We start from the raw sequence: 15,743 nt of genomic DNA on the forward strand, positions 1-15,743 counted from the left end.
TGTGAAGACGCACGTACGTACGTGCTGGAGGAGAAGGAGCACATCCTCATGCACTTGTGTACCCACTGACATTTAGTGTGCATCTTGCACTTTCCTAGTCTGGGTTAATCCTGCAGCTCAGACGGACCAGCGCGGTCGCAAAGCTCCTGTCACTGGTTCGATAGCGGTAATACAACAGTTCAAAGGTTGCAAAAGGACGTGCGGCGTAATTAAAGGTCGAGGGACACATGCTTTGACAATGTCCTCAAGACGAGTTGACCCCGTAGCGTGTGTGGCCTTAAAAAGGACTTACGATAGATAAATGACTTTTTAATAGCTGGTAAACAAATGTGCATAGATTGACAATCTACGCAGCAATATGCTCCTGAAACGAGTTAGCAAAAGGGGAGAATCTGCCTTCTCTAGTACTACATCGGATGGTGGGAAATTTGATGTCGATTTCAGCACCCACATCGATAATTTAGACCCAAGAGCCAGTTTGAGACAAAGAGCTCCTCTCATCAGCCACGGGTTACCCTTTAAGTAATGAGATGGAAAATGTCTCTGGCAATCACAGCACAAATACGAATGTAAAAAGTTGCACCGATAATCATGCTGACACGGGAAGATGACATTTAAGACACTTTCACAAAGGTTGCCAGAGACGAATGCAATCACCCTCTTCGTCATAATGTCTCATTTGATATGTACGAGGATGCAAATATTAGATGAGTAGCTTGAGGAGGCATACCGGCTTCCACGGCCTTGACGGTGATGTTGTGCCAGCCGGCTGCCTCGCGGTCCAAAATTTTCTCCAGCGTGATGGCGCCCGAGTTGGGGTTAATCTGAAAGATCATGTCCCAGTCGGTGCTGTGATCGATGGAGAACCTGGAGCAGACACGTACGACGTATACATAAGAGGGCTTGGGAACAGGAATACAGGAAGACATGTTTCGCATTCAGGAAACAAAAAAAGAAAAATGGAACTGTGCTCCGTATGTACCTTGGCATGACTAAGACAACATTTCGGCTAGATGAAACCTTTTTCCGCAGTTGGCAGAAAAAGACTCGTTCCATGTACTCAATCTAGTTTTGGTATCGATACAAATAGTTCAACTGAGTCTTCTGGTACTTCTTGTTTGTCGAGTGAGCATTAAAGATAAATGCCAGCCAAGGTCAGCTACGTGAACTGGCAATATCTTGCAACCAACCCACGCTTTTTCGGTTTCCCTTTTTCTTACTTTGGACCTAGACTGAATATTTTTTTTTTATGGATTGCGGTGTAGAAGCAACAGTCTTACCCTTACATAAATTGCTTCTTTTTGATGAAAGCGTTTTTCTTTTGATCCGCCAAGCTGCAGCACCAAAAACTTGACCGACAAGCGCACCCCCCTCCCACTCGTAAACCATAAACAAGGATTTATCTTCTTAAAATTTGACAGCAATCTCTTTCTCTCCCGTAGCTGCTGTCGATCCGGGTTCATCTTTTGACAGGTGCAGCTGTCTGCCAGCTGTTTGATTTACCTGCTGGAATATGTGCAATGCTTTTAGCTGCAGCCATTTGAAGCTAGTGGCAAAGCACCCAGGAAGCATTGCTATAAATTCTGCCGTCGTGTGTGTGTGTGTGTTTCTTTTACCCACCCCACCCGTGCTCGGGCTGCGTTAATATGCAGGACTTACCGAGTGTGTGCACGACTGTGTGCGCCAGAGGCCATGAGCTTGCCAACTTAGCCCAGTTGGTGGCTTCTGGCCAGCTTTCCCCTTTCTCCCATCCACTTAATCACCCATTCATTTTCTAATGCACACGCAAACACGGGCGCAAATGTAACCCACATGCACGCGCGCACGTAGCCTCGAGGCTTCGGGCTGCCTGTGAACGACAACGCTGCCAGTGTGTTGTACTTTATTACACCTGGAACCCGGGCGCCTCATGCATTTTTAATGGAGGTAATTTGCACAGGCCCCGCGAGTGTGAGTGTTACACTCCGTCAGCGACACTGTCTTAGCCCTTATCTACTCTCCAGCTTCCCGAGGCCCGCAATTGCTCTTTCCAGGTGTAAACCCAAGACCTTGGTACAGGAGATTACGCAGCGATACTGTCTCTTATCACCCACTGCGATCATAGAAGGGGAAAAAAAAACAGACGGATGATGAAGCGCCATCCATTGTGCAGTTTGAGATGAAATCAGCTGCCTGTGTAGACGGCGGGTTCTTTTTAAGCCCATTTTTCATGATATAAATTTGGTTCCAATAAAAATCTTACTTACATGCGGTTAAGCATGCAGAAAGACAAAAAACTTCTGTCATCATATTCAGCCTTGGCGAGACGCTTTGCATTGCATATGAATGAATAACTTGAAATTTTGGCAACAAACATTGCACCGCTGCCCCAAGGAGGAGCCTTCCATGGTCCCACTGGTATGGATACTTTTCCAAATTGCCAAAGCTCTTTGCAAGGCAAATTACTATTTTCATCAAAGCTTATTTCCATAGCCTCTGTCCAGCTCTGAGAGGCAAGTCCTTAGCGTTCTGTATACCAGCTGATTGCAAAAGCCAAGCATCTTAGCTCATTTAATTAAAAAAGGTAATGGGGAGGCGTGGTTCAAGGTGCAAGTAAGTTTCAAGGACAGTGGATGCAAAATCCATCATGAAATGCATCCATCATTTCGCACTTGTCTCACTTTGCGGCTTTTTATACCTGACAGGTTTATTCTTCACGTCGGGGTCTCGGGCGGTGACTACGCCAACCAGCGCTCCCACTTTGGCATCCTCCTGCACCTCCATGACGGTGCCGTCGGCAGGCTGAAAGAGCGGTGGTTCGTCCACGTCCGACACGCTGACGCGGACTATGGTCTGATCCCGGAAGGAGCCCAGATCCACGAAGCGAGGATCCAAGTGCTTATTCACGGCCTCGACCACGACATTGTGTGTGCGTTTGCTCTCAAAATCCAACGGCTGTAGGGGGAGAAAAAAAAAAAGCAAATGTGTTTTGTCTCAGTTCTGGCTGTCAGACATCCTCATTAGGAAGATATTGAGCCAAAACACTGGAAACCTAATTCACCCCCGCTGTCACGTTTATTAAACAAATAGAGTAACAAATAAGTCAAATAATTGCGCACATTTCCCACAAAAAATATTGGATCACTCTGGATAGGGCTACAACAAAAGTATCACCATTTCCTGGACGGGTTTGCAGCAATGTCAAGATATCAAACATTGCAATGCAGCCACGCCAACGTTTACATTTTTATATATGAACTTGATTACAACTTGGAAGTCAACCAGAAGATTGTGTTTGACTTTTGAAATTCCACAATATATAAGTAAAAACACTTGAATTTGGAAGAAAAAGTAGGGACAGGTATAATCCACAATAACCAAGCCAAAGAGCCCCTTTGGGCTAATTTTTAGTTTGGATTAGTTCAAGAACCAAAATAAGGACAACTGATAGTCATTGAAAATCTCGGTGCCAAGGAACTACGTTGAAGTGAGTTGCGGAGCATAATTTAAACTAAAGTAGCTACCATCTTGTGGCCTCTGCAGGCAATTATAAAGTATTTGGGGTGCTTTGATACCTTCTTGATGGAGACGACGGCTTCTTGGGTGGTGGCGTCGGTGGTCACCCTGAAGAGCTCACCTCCTTCCTGGATCAGGTAGCTCATGTCTGTGTTCTCCCCCATGTCTGCGTCGGTAGCAATGACACGCCCCACTGGCGTGCCGATGGCAGCTCCTTCTGACACCGTGAATTGGTACATCTCTAGTGACCGGAGCAGACACAGGTACAGAATTAATAAAAACAAAAAACAAAAAAGACTGCAGCAGTTTGCGTGTAGCATACTGCAAGGGCAACCTGGCACTGGATGTATTGAAACTGGTATCAAATGTCAATAAATTCAAAAAACCAAAATGGTTTGGAGGGAGGCGATTATGAGAAAGCTTTGAATTTATGGACCTGCACTCGACTTGCTTTTCGCCCCCTTTTTACCAAGATGGAGTCAATTTGGAGTCTATCAGAGCAGCAAAATCATTACCTTTGTGAGGTTTAGCCCTCCGACAGCGCAAACATGATCTAGCAAGATGAAAAAGTTATGAATACAAAAGAAGCACAATGAGGCATATCGAGTTCAATTCGGGCCAGAGTGGTTCTGCTCCTCAGGCTGTAACAGAAGTAAAGTATATTTTGGGGAAAAAAAAGAAAGAATCAGTGTGTTCGCAGTAGCATTCCCCTGTTAGATGTCACAATAGTCTTGGAGCCTAATGAAAACGTGCTAGGTTTTTGTTGGGAGATGCCTCGTGTCCTATATTGGAGTTGCACAATAAGCAAACAGGAAGATTAGCTACTTTGAGGAGCATTTGTTTTGGACTAAAGAGACATTTCATTTGACTGCAGGAGGTAAATAAGAAGCCCAGAGTGGCCGCCTTATTGACAAAACTCATCCATAGAAGTCTCTGCTATTTCATTATTTGTTCACAATGTTTGCACTCACAAAAGCTGAGCAAAATTATAAGTCCTCTTTTCTAAGGTTAATAGACATTTTTAAGAGCTAGAAATACTGCCATGTTGATATTTGAAAGTCAGCATTTTAATCTGCATAATTTTATTTTATGAACAAGATATTGGATGATTAACAAGCAACAATACTTTTAAGGAGACATAAAGCCATCTCTAATTACAATTTTCTGTTGACCACGGTCATTTATTTATATTTCTGAGACAACGTCAGTTCTGTTGTCATTCAGTGATCTTCTTCAGAACTCCTTGTCAACGCTAGAAAACTTTTGATTGGCGGTCAGAAAAAATAGTGCATGTGACTTGCCATTTATTTTGATATCTCAAAATTTCACAATGACTGGACTCCTGTGTTTATTTATTTACTTGGTGGTTTGTTTGTTTGTTTAAATATCTGTCAGTAGGAGAACTTGTTGTCCACTCACTCTGCGGGAAGCGTGGCGGGTTGTCATTAACGTCTGTGATCACTATGGTCACCGTGGTGGACCCGGAGAGACCACCCATTTGCCCTGCCATGTCGGTCGCCTTGACGACCAGCTCGTAACGATCCTGCGTCTCGCGGTCCAGATCTGCCACGGCTGTCATTATGATCCCTAATGATAGCCGGATGGGCGGCCGGCCAGAAGAAAAAAAAGAGAAAGAAACAGAGAAAGGGAAAGATTCAAGAGTGGACTGGAAAGCTACAATTCAGCACATCAGGCTATTATCATAACCTCCCTAAACATCATCATCAGGCAAGCGCTGCACTCCCGAGTTGGGCGTATTTCATCTCACCTCGTGAGATTTTTTTTTGACACCGCTGTATGAAAAGGGATAATGTATGCCAGAAAAACATGGCACGGAAAAGAAAGGCACGGATTTCCAAAAAGCAATGAAGGAATACGGAGAAAGCAATCAAACCTCAGCTTGAAGCATACACACGCTGTGCTTTTATGGAATGTCCTGGTAGTGAAATCAAATAATCGTAAAAGTTTAACAGGTTAGCCAATGGAGATACTTTGCCCAAGGAAATTTTGGAACGTGTTGTCACAGTAGTGTGAAATCCTACAAATACACATGTCGTCTTTTTGACAACACAGATGCGTGGGACGAGAAAACAAATGTCAGTTTCTCAAGTTAAATGACATTTGGTCAAGGTAAGCTTTTTCCAAATGGTCTTCATGTTTTGTTTTTGGTCACACAGCATAAAGCTTTATCTGCTACATTATAACAAAGGGCTGTGACCTTTAAAATTTACGCTTTGGGAGAAAAATCCTGTGGCCATTTTGGTCAATGGCAGCCATATTTTTCAACACAAACTCCAGTTAAACATTTTTAACTGGGATATGTCAGTCAAACGCACTGCAGAGTTGTTTCAACTGCATAGTCATTGGAACGTCTTCACAAAGTTGTTTCAGTAAAGTCGTTGTGAAGTATTTACGAAAAGTCACTTGAAGGCATTCGTAAAACATAGGCTTAAAAGTGTAAGCGGGGTTCAGAGAAGAAGTGTTGTCCTTCTTGGAAGAAAGGAGACCTTCTTGTCTCTGGCCCTGCAGCATGAGTGTCCAGCTGCTTTACTTTGCACAAGTAATCTAATTCCTGTCCTCGTCACATCAGAATCTATTGATGCATTTCCGCAGTTCCGTGTGCCGTCGTCTCGCTCCGAGGGCCGCCGCGTTGCGTTGGGAATACAACTCAATGATTCAAGTCACAGTTAGCCCTTGACTGCCCCCCCCTTCGTTCATCTAATGCCAGAGTGGTTGCCTCCAAATCCAGAGGGAATCCAAGTTGAAGCCCTGATCAACATAATGGCGCTGAGGCTTCATGTAGATGAGGCTTTTATTCATGGAAGCAGTCAGTTTAGCATGTGAGATCCACATTCCAAGCTACGCTGCGCCGTTGAAATATTCTTCCAATTTTATCGGTTGTGACCGCGCACACCAACTGTGAAATAAAGCCCCAGTATGCATAATATTAATTTCATATAAAAGACACAGAAGACAGTCTAATCTCTCTTTTTTTTTTTGTCTTTCCTCTCTCGACTCACTAGACAAAGGAAATGTGAGTCTGATTGTGATTTTGAAATTTATCTGCCTGACATTCCAACTTGCATACTGTTTCAAGTACTGCAGAAAGAAGCAAGAGCGGTCCAACATGCGGCTCACGGGACATTTGAGGCTCTTTGTCTACGTAAATATGTTTGAATATACTTGCAGATGAATTTGATTGTTCTTGTGAGCTAAATGCCAAAACCTTAGCATTATTTTATTTTGCCATAATGCCAGAGGGCATTGACTTGTGAATGCTCATAGCCCATCAAAATTGCTGTGTTGCCCTTCCCTCATGAACTTGCACCTATCAGGCTGGACTTCCTTCTTCTAAAATCTCGAGTGGGTCGGATGAACAGACCTCGGTTTGTGAGGCAGGCGCCGGAATGAAGCATCCAGTCGGGGGAACGCTCCCACCAAGTCAGAACCATTTATCATCCAGGAGCTCAGGTTGGCCAAATAACACTGGTAGCCGCCAAAATGGGAATCATTAAAACTTTAGTGCTTTTCCCTGAGGAAGGTGGGAGATGCACTCCAAGGCCCCGCTGCCAATGCTAAGCTAGCCCAGGCGGTTATATATATACATATATATATATAAAACTAATTAATCTATATGTCATGATCGCTTGTCTCCTCTCGGCACTGCCATAAAAATAAGAAATAATAAAAAAAATAACATATATATATATATATATATATATATATATATATATATATATATATATTTTTTTTTTTTTTTTTCCTTTTTATGAGTGTTTTAACTTTTGTTTGTTTTTTATAGCAGTGCCGAGAGGAGACAAGCGATCCTGACATATAGATGAATTTGTTTTCAGTTACAGAGAACGTTGAGACCAGGAATAGCCTCGGGTAATGGGCTGCATGCATTTCACCAAGTCTGCAGACAAACAAATCATTATCTGCTCACATGCGTCTGTTCTGGCAATTATCTATACATTCAGCATTCTACATTGACTCCTGATTTATCCTTATTTGTCTTTTTTCCAAATGCACTATCCATGGGGGAAGAAAAGAGTCTTAAATGGTATCATCACCGTGGTAATATTGCAACTTCACAGTGTGGCTGGAAGGCTTGTGCTGCCGAGATCCCGTGATGCTTTGCGCTGGCTTGTTAAAGGCTCCAGGGCAAGAAATCAATGAGATTCAACTTGTTTGCTCAAATGAATGAAAGTCATTGAGTGAAACTTTATAGGCTGCCTTGTTTTGCTCAATTGCTTTTATGTTTTTACCCACAAAAAGTTATTGGTTGAGGGAATTGCGGCTTCTAATCGTTCCATGATTTCAGGTAAAGAAAGAAAGAAAAAAGAAAAATACATGGAGTCATTACTTACCTGTGTGCCTGCCCACAGTGAAGAACTTTTCTCCATCCAGGACGCTGTAAACCACTCTGGCACTGCTGCCATACGACGGGTCGTCAGCGTCGGACGCTGTGATCTTGAGAACAGACGTTCCTATCGACACAAATGAACCTTTTCAGTTTCACCTTGGAAAGAAACTTTGTTTAAAGGTTACAATTTCACTCAATGTGATTTTTAAGGGCTCCAAGGCCCAGAAAAAAAAAGCATGTTTCATCTGCAGTGCGGTGATGCCAATTGTCTCAGCTCGCTCATTAGCCCACACACAGCTCTTCAGGATGAAAGAGAACATTAAGTCAATGTTATCATTTGCATCAAATAAAGACGCAGCAGAAGGCCACAGCATAACGATTAAAGACGATTACTGCCACGCAGATGAGAAATGACGACATCCAAACAGCCTGGCGGCAAGACAATCATTTAGTAGTTTCTCAGCTTGTCCCATCTGTGGTCACTCAAAGCTTTTGAGTCTCAGTAGCCTAATGGACAAAGGGCTGGCGTCCTCAACCAGGAATTTTGGCTTTGAGTCTGAGCTGGGTTTGATTATCTTTCTTCAAGGTTCAGTTTTGCAGCAACAGCATTTGGACTGATGCAAAGTTGCATCAAATCATTGAGTCACATAAAGCAAAAGCTCAGCCCAGGTTTTTGCAACAGTACTTAATATTGCACATTTTCATTTTGGGAATAAATTCACAAAAAAATGACATGAGGCTAAGGCTCCTCAAGGACAAAGAGTTGGCCCTTTGTGTCCGTCACTGTGTGGGCAATTACGGACAGCTGGTGGTGTCCACCAAAGGTCACCGCTGTAGCCTTTCTCGGAGGCCTGTCACGGCACAGCTCGGCCACCGGATGGCTATATGCTAATGATGCTAATTAGTAGCGAGTGTCAGAGCGCTGTTCACTTCACGCCATCGTCGTGAGCTCCGAGGGGGAACTTGATCGGGGTGGTGGAGGGTGGAAGGATCCAAATCAGCTGTCACCAACTGGCATCTCTTCTACAGAGATTCCTTGACTTACAAGTCACATTCATTCCGACCAAACTTGTAACTCAATTTAGTAATTGTGCATCAAATTAATTTCACCCACTGAAATGAATTGAAATGTTATTCACCTTTTCCAACAAAAATGTAAAGAAACACATTGGCTTTATACATCTCTCTTTCAAAATTGCTGACTTCCTGTTCAATTTTAGATATGATCAACAAAATCTAACCAATCAGTGAAACTGGTGTCTCATGGGAGAATTGTTTTTCTTTTCCTACTATGATGCATTTTTCATGAGGGATGGTGATCATGTTTTTTGTCTAACACCTTTTCACGCAGCCCCCACTTTAAATACGACATCAACCGTCAGGATAGCTATGAATAAGAATGCCTAAAGGCTTTCCATCAGATCTCCTTGCACCAGTTCAGCCATGAGCATTTCCCAATACAGCTCTGTGACAAATCAACCAGAAGGTAAATAGCCCGTTGCTTTGCCTGACATATACCTAGCTCGCTCAAAGCCACAATGGAAGGCTATAAAGATAGCGTCATTCCCAGTTGGGCCAAGTGAATCAGATACCTGTCTTATCGTATTGAAAACATTAGACTGGAGAGACATGTTTTTTTATTTTTATTGTTAATTCTGCCCACCTGCTTGGCCCAATTGCAGTGAGTCCAATAAAAGCATTTCCATCCAGTGGATTAGTCTCTTATCTTAATTTTCCCCAGGTAACCATGCTGGTTCGGGCTACTGGCTGCTTGTGCTGTCAGATGGCTTGGAAGAACTATATAAATGCAAATCATTGTATATTGTGTTTGTATTAAAACACAGAAGCCTGGCAGCAGGTTGGGGACTTGAGGTCTAATTGAAGTTGGATATTTTACATACTTGGAGTGTCTGCTGGTGTCACACTGATGCAGATTCTATTGCTGAAAAAAAGAGATTCAAATCATCCAATGCACTCGAGTCAGCATGTAAGGCAGATTATACAGTAGCTTCATTTACAGATAGCAGAAGACACCAGAACTGTACTTTTTGGGCTCCTTTTGGTACGTGTAATTTCTCTGTTGAATGTACGTTTAAAATGTTTTCAGTTAGTTATTTTATTCAATCTTAAAAGGACATCCATGTAAATATAACTAAAAAAACATGCAATTTCAACAAATATATATTTGTAAGTACACTTTCATCAAGTTTAAATACCAGGTTGCAAATATTCAATGAAAAATAATATTTCACTGAGCAACAACAACACAAATGATACTCATCCGCTCGACCCTGATCGATAAAAAAATACAGCAAAAAAGCAACCCTGACAAATACCAACACTCAACATTCAATTTAGGAAGAGTTAAAAGCCCATCTCCCTCCAAAAATGTTCAATTCAAAAAGCAAATAAAAAAGCAGCCCATCAAAGATTCTCAAGGCGAGCCTCTGGAGTTTTCCTATACCCTTAAAACTGCATGACAATAGTTGTAGTTGGGAATATGTTTGAACATACTTATTCCAAACCAAAATTAAATTTTAAAAAAATAAAGAAAAAGAAATACCTGGGAAGTATTTGTACTTTGTTTCTTGGTTTGACTGCTGACTTGCTGATGTACTGCTAACAACAGCGCAGGCCCTTTTCAGCTCTGTGAGAGTGATGGTTCAATTAGAGCAAGGGGGCCTGCTGCGAAAGCATGCAAGACTGACAGCTATTTAAGAGTTGGCCTCATAAAATAGATTTGTGCCCCCCACCTTCGCCTCTCGCCACGCCGGCGAGGGGGCTTTAACAGCCACAGCGGCGAGTCTCTCGCCGCCGTCCCATGAGCGGGACGACTGACTGCGCCCCACCTAGCATTATGGATCGTTTAGCCATCATAAAAGCTGAGGTGTTTTCACATGAAAAGTTATTTCAACACCACTTTCACCATGATTCATTCCTCCCCCGGCCACACAAACGCTTCGGGAGTCAGATAAGAGACAGGGTGAGTGGGGGGGGGGGATGTCATAAAGATCAATGGGGTGCGTTGGTACATTGATCCTTTTTGAGATCTTGACGAGGATTTAGGGAGAGGTTTCATCCCTTCTGACAGAGGTTGTAAATCCAATTTTGGTTAGCCTTTGAACTCACAGCTTATAATAAATAGAGCAGATCCGTCTATAATAGTGTATTTGTTTGGCTGAAAATACTTTGCAGTGCTGAGATAAAGCCAATGTCTGGCCGAAAGGGAAACTTCTTTAGCTTTTTTAGAGTCTCAAATAACTCTATAAAATAGTATCAGATCAAAAAATGAAATATGTATTATATTAAAACAAATATTGTGTGCTTAATGGTTAGCACTAGATGAGGCCCTTGTGTTGAATTTGCATGTTTTCTGCATCCAGGGTTCACAATTTGACAAATTCCATCTAGGAAATGTGTCCAAATGAGCCCCAACAGGAAGCAGAGACGGTAGACAAATGGGCCATACTAAATTGTAAAGCTTTTTTGGCTACAAAATCTAATGTGGGCGGAACATGGCCAGTAAATCACATCCATTTATTCACATCATATTGTTTTTCATGTTATTTTAATTTCACTGAAGACGACTCCAAATTAATTGGACTTCACTGATCTTCAGCATTTTTTTTTGTCAGTCAGCAAACTCCCAAAAAAAACAATTATTGAGGGTAGCGAATTTCAGCACAGCACTTTCCTATTCTGTGCCATAGTGCAAATAATGCACAATGAAGTATACTGATTGCACAGAAATAATCACATCACATATTGGGTGGCTCAGTTACCCCCCCCCCCCCCCCCCCCCTTCCGCCCAACAGACACACACACACACACACACCACCCCCCCACCACGGCACTAACTCAGCCGTTCTGCAAGAGTGATCCTCCTCCCTCCCAAACGCGAGCACTGATTCAGGCCACGTGCAGATCAGCGACAATCAATTACAGCAAAGCGCCACCGGTTGAGCGCATCGCGGCTCGGACGTCGCCTCTCGTCCGGATAAGGACGCTTGGCGGAGACCATCGATTGGAAGTCACTGCTGCCTCCACCTGTCTCATCCATTGTTAGCATGACAGACTGGAGGCATCCTAATGTGGACTGCAGCACTTTGCCTGGGGTTATCTCATTGTGGCAGAGCAACACAGGCGTGATTAGCTCTTTAATTCTTACACGGCGTACAAAATTGGCAATGCGTTACAGCGCTCACCCTGACTCTGAGGATGGAGCCTGGAATCAAAATGATGACACTTCTACTGCTTGTCATGAGTCCTAGAGAGTCTGTCTTGGATTTCTACCACAGGTGGGTTAGGTGGAGAGGAACCTTCTACCATTGCAACCACATCAAACTGTAACAACAACATCCTCCACTAAGAAGTTTCCCCGGGTGTCCCTGCAGGATGCCGACGAGACTTCGAGGTGAAAAGCTCAAACGTTCTAATGCTTCAAATGTAACCAAGCGGCCTTGAGGAAATGTGGCAATCTCGCTGTTTGGCTATACTTAAATCTGCAGGCTTTTTAAACCCTCCTGAGGCCTCACTCAAGCTCCATAAATATTTGAGCATTTACTATTGATGGGGAAGAGCGCAGGGGGAAAAAGCCTGGCTGCTGTTCAAATATTAACGAGGCTTTCCAAAACATAAACATTAAGCCCAAATTCCAATGTGAACCACCTGCTACTGAGTCGTGCTTGAAAGCGGCTGTTGATACAGAGATGTAAAAGTCTCCCTCGACTCGTTAAAAAACATCGTGTTTGAGGCAACAAAAAGCACTTTACGCCACCAAGGCTGTCTCCTTTCACCGTGGAAAGACTATATTTAACTCGAGGAATATAAAAACTAATTGGCCACCGTCTCAGTACGACAGAAAAGCTGCAGAAATGTAGACGATGTCTATTGGGCAATGGGACGTGACTAGGAACGATTTGCCACACGTGCTAAAACACCACATAGCAATCGGCGAATGTCTCCCCGATGTACCTGTCTCTGTTTATCTGAGGACACAGCCAGCGCCGCTCCCCCTCCCACTCCTTGTCATCCTATCATAAAGACATGCACCCTTCTCGACAACATTCAATCAAGCATGAATGGCGAATTTGATTTAGGACTGCAATTTCATTAGCCGCATATTTTTCAACCAAACAACACCCGGCCCAGTCGCTCACACTTCATCAACATCATCGCCACTCCTATTTTATCTGCCCTCTGCATGTTTTTTTTTTAGATTCAACCAACCTTGGAAAACAAACAAGAGTATGTACACAGGTGTTAGTTTACTCTGATAGAGAGTGAATGAAGTCGCGGGGTGAGAATTTCTGGCAGCTAGCGACTGATTATTATATAAATATTACAGCCTCTTGTTTTCCAAAACGATTTGCTGCACATTAGTTGCTCTCGCCTCAAAAACAGATGCTCATGTTATCCTTACCAGCTAGGCACAAAAGCTTTGACATGTGAGTGATTTAAAACTTGTAAAGTATATGTGCAGAGAAGCAGACTTTGAAATGGGAGGAAAGTACACATAGGGCCAAACCACATAAAAGATTACAATCAAGACTACTACTTTTCAATTTCAAACTTGTATATTTTTTTCACTTGAGGGCACAGAGATTTCTCATTCAAGCATGTAGCAAATATTTCACACCTTTCATCGTTTGCCGCAGGATGCCTTGCCACAGAAATAACCGCGTCGCCACTGATGTCGGATAATGTCGTGTTTGTGCACGTCTCCCTCGAAACAAATTGTGTTCAACATCTGAGGCTCCACCGTATTCTTACTGTGAATGGAACTTAGCTGATATTCAGGAGGGAAAAAGCGAGCAACATCTCATCGGTACGGCTCTGATATTAGTCATTCTTTGCAGAGGGGAAAGCTTGCCTGTGAGCATTGTCAGAGTCGTGCACCGTTTGGTGTTCAGATATCCGTTGTTTCAAGGTAAAATTGCAAATTTTTTTTAGCGTGTGTAGTTCCTTTTGTATGCTGGATGAATATTTCTCTTTGCTTCGTTTCAGGGACCATCTGAGATTGGCAGTAAAGCAGCTTGAAGCCACTTTTGAGGAAGTTTTTTTTTTACAAAGTATGTATATCAGCCAAATTATTGCTTTTTGTGACATGAGTTGCGTCACCGACCACAATAGGCTTGTGAGCAGAAGGCAAAAAAAAAGAATGACCGCTCGATGGCTCGTATCTTGAAAAAACCCTAAATTGAAAATTAAGTCAGCAGTTTTTATTGGTTAGTTTACAGTTTCCTACAAATCTGATGGGAACACATTTTTCTTTCTATTGTCTTTAATTATTTAGACAAGTGTTTGTCCTTAATTCAAAGTGTACTGCTTTTGCCATCTCTAAACTGCTTCAATTCAACGCGTCTGACACTTTAGTCAAACCATGTGAATCTTGCCGTCCAGCCTCTCACTGATACGACCAATAAACAATGTGTTTGATCAGTGTCTAAGGACTTCATCAGCAAGTGCCTCTATCATCGAAACATTTGACAAGCCCCACCTGTGGAGCACCTGTAATAATTTCCCTCTTTAGCACTGTGCCAGAACACAGCCGGACGGCTCACTGGGGAGCAATGCAATCATAAACGCCTCCCTACTCCACGTTTGATTGCTCGCGGTGGGTCGTAATCGCCATCAAGCCAGTGAGGATGCACCGTGTCGCCATCACCTATAGTTTATTTTCAGATATTGCACTGAGCATTTGTTTCTATTACACACTTCTTGCCTCTGACCTAATTTGATCCACGTGGAATCTAAAATAATCACCCATTCAAAATAGGTATTGATTCTAGGTCTTACCTATAGGAGACAGTTCGGCCACACTGCCGATGTACGGCCCCTCCGAGAACTTGGGCTCGCTGTCGTTGATGTCTTGGACCTTGATGACAAACTCGGACTCTGGCTCCAGCGGGTCGTTGCTGAGGCGATCGCGGGCCTGCGCTCGCAGGGTGTAGAAGGCTTTCTCCTCGCGGTCCAGCCTCTCCATGGCGTGGATGTCGCCCGTCAGCTCGTCGATGATGAAGATGCTGCCCGCCCCTTCTCCGGAGATGGTGTACTTGATGGCGCCCTCGCCTTCATCCGAGTCCGTGTGAATCTGCAATTGAATGAATACGGTTTGTAATGGCTTGGGAAGATTTCAAGGAGCAGTGAATTAAAAGACTGGATGGACTGCCATTTCTAAATTGCTTTGTTTAGGTTGAAATAGCACAAATGGACCAAAAACAAATTCTGCTAAAGGAGAGGTTGATGCAAAAAAAATGGCCCAACATCATCCCAGCCTTACAAATGAAAGTACTTGACATAGCTTCATATCAAACTTTATCCGTGTTTGACTTCAATAGCTCAAAGTCAGATCAAGTTCAATTCTTGTCATCCTGGCCCCGAACAGTAATCGCAGTCCAATTTCATCCACCGGGTCAGTACACCAGTCATCATTTAGGATGTGACAAAAGACTCGACTCTTCCTGTGGTAATTTACACCTTTTCTGCAAAAGACATCTCTCCCAAATGAGGCGTTCAAAGTCATTCCGGTAGTTGTTAAAGGTAGACGAAATGAGAACTTAAAAGAGTCGATATAAATCAGACCAACAGTTCCCCCTAATGTGATTGGATGTTCAGACACTCATCAGACGGCAATACTAGGACACTGTGTGATTCTTAAATCCAACTTAACAAGAACCTCTCCCACTTTTTTTGCAACGTGAACCACAGGAAGGTAATATTGTGAATTTTAGACAGCAACTAACGAACCAAATCACAGCAGCTATTCTTCCTTTGATATACACTTTACTTCTTTTATCAACTTGATTGTAAGTGATCGTCTATGTTCAGCGCTCAATATCAATCTGGTCTCTCTTTATAACGCCGCATTTCCAAATGAGAT

The 15,743-nt window shown here is 43.1% G+C and overlaps 1 protein-coding gene across 5 annotated transcripts in view; it reads right to left on the reverse strand.

The window, feature by feature from the left end:
* cdh22 (cadherin 22) overlaps window positions 1-15,743 on the reverse strand; it is a 110,126-nt gene that overhangs the window by 16,901 nt on the left and 77,482 nt on the right. For 4 of the 5 annotated variants that reach the window (XM_088389840.1, XM_088389839.1, XM_088389836.1 and 1 more), the window contains 6 exons: window positions 14,660-14,954; window positions 7,866-7,985; window positions 4,915-5,082; window positions 3,555-3,736; window positions 2,678-2,934; window positions 731-867 (listed from right to left, as the gene is read on the reverse strand). In XM_088389840.1, coding sequence (XP_088245966.1) covers window positions 731-867; window positions 2,678-2,934; window positions 3,555-3,736; window positions 4,915-5,082; window positions 7,866-7,985; window positions 14,660-14,954 — 1,159 coding nt within the window. The remainder of the gene's footprint in view (window positions 1-730; window positions 868-2,677; window positions 2,935-3,554; window positions 3,737-4,914; window positions 5,083-7,865; window positions 7,986-14,659; window positions 14,955-15,743) is intronic. The other variant, XM_088389841.1, reaches the window with a different exon arrangement.

This window comes from Syngnathus floridae, chromosome 11 (assembly GCF_059516105.1).
Source record: "Syngnathus floridae isolate MCC-2025c chromosome 11, RoL_Sflo_1.0, whole genome shotgun sequence".
Lineage (NCBI taxonomy): Eukaryota > Metazoa > Chordata > Actinopteri > Syngnathiformes > Syngnathidae > Syngnathus > Syngnathus floridae.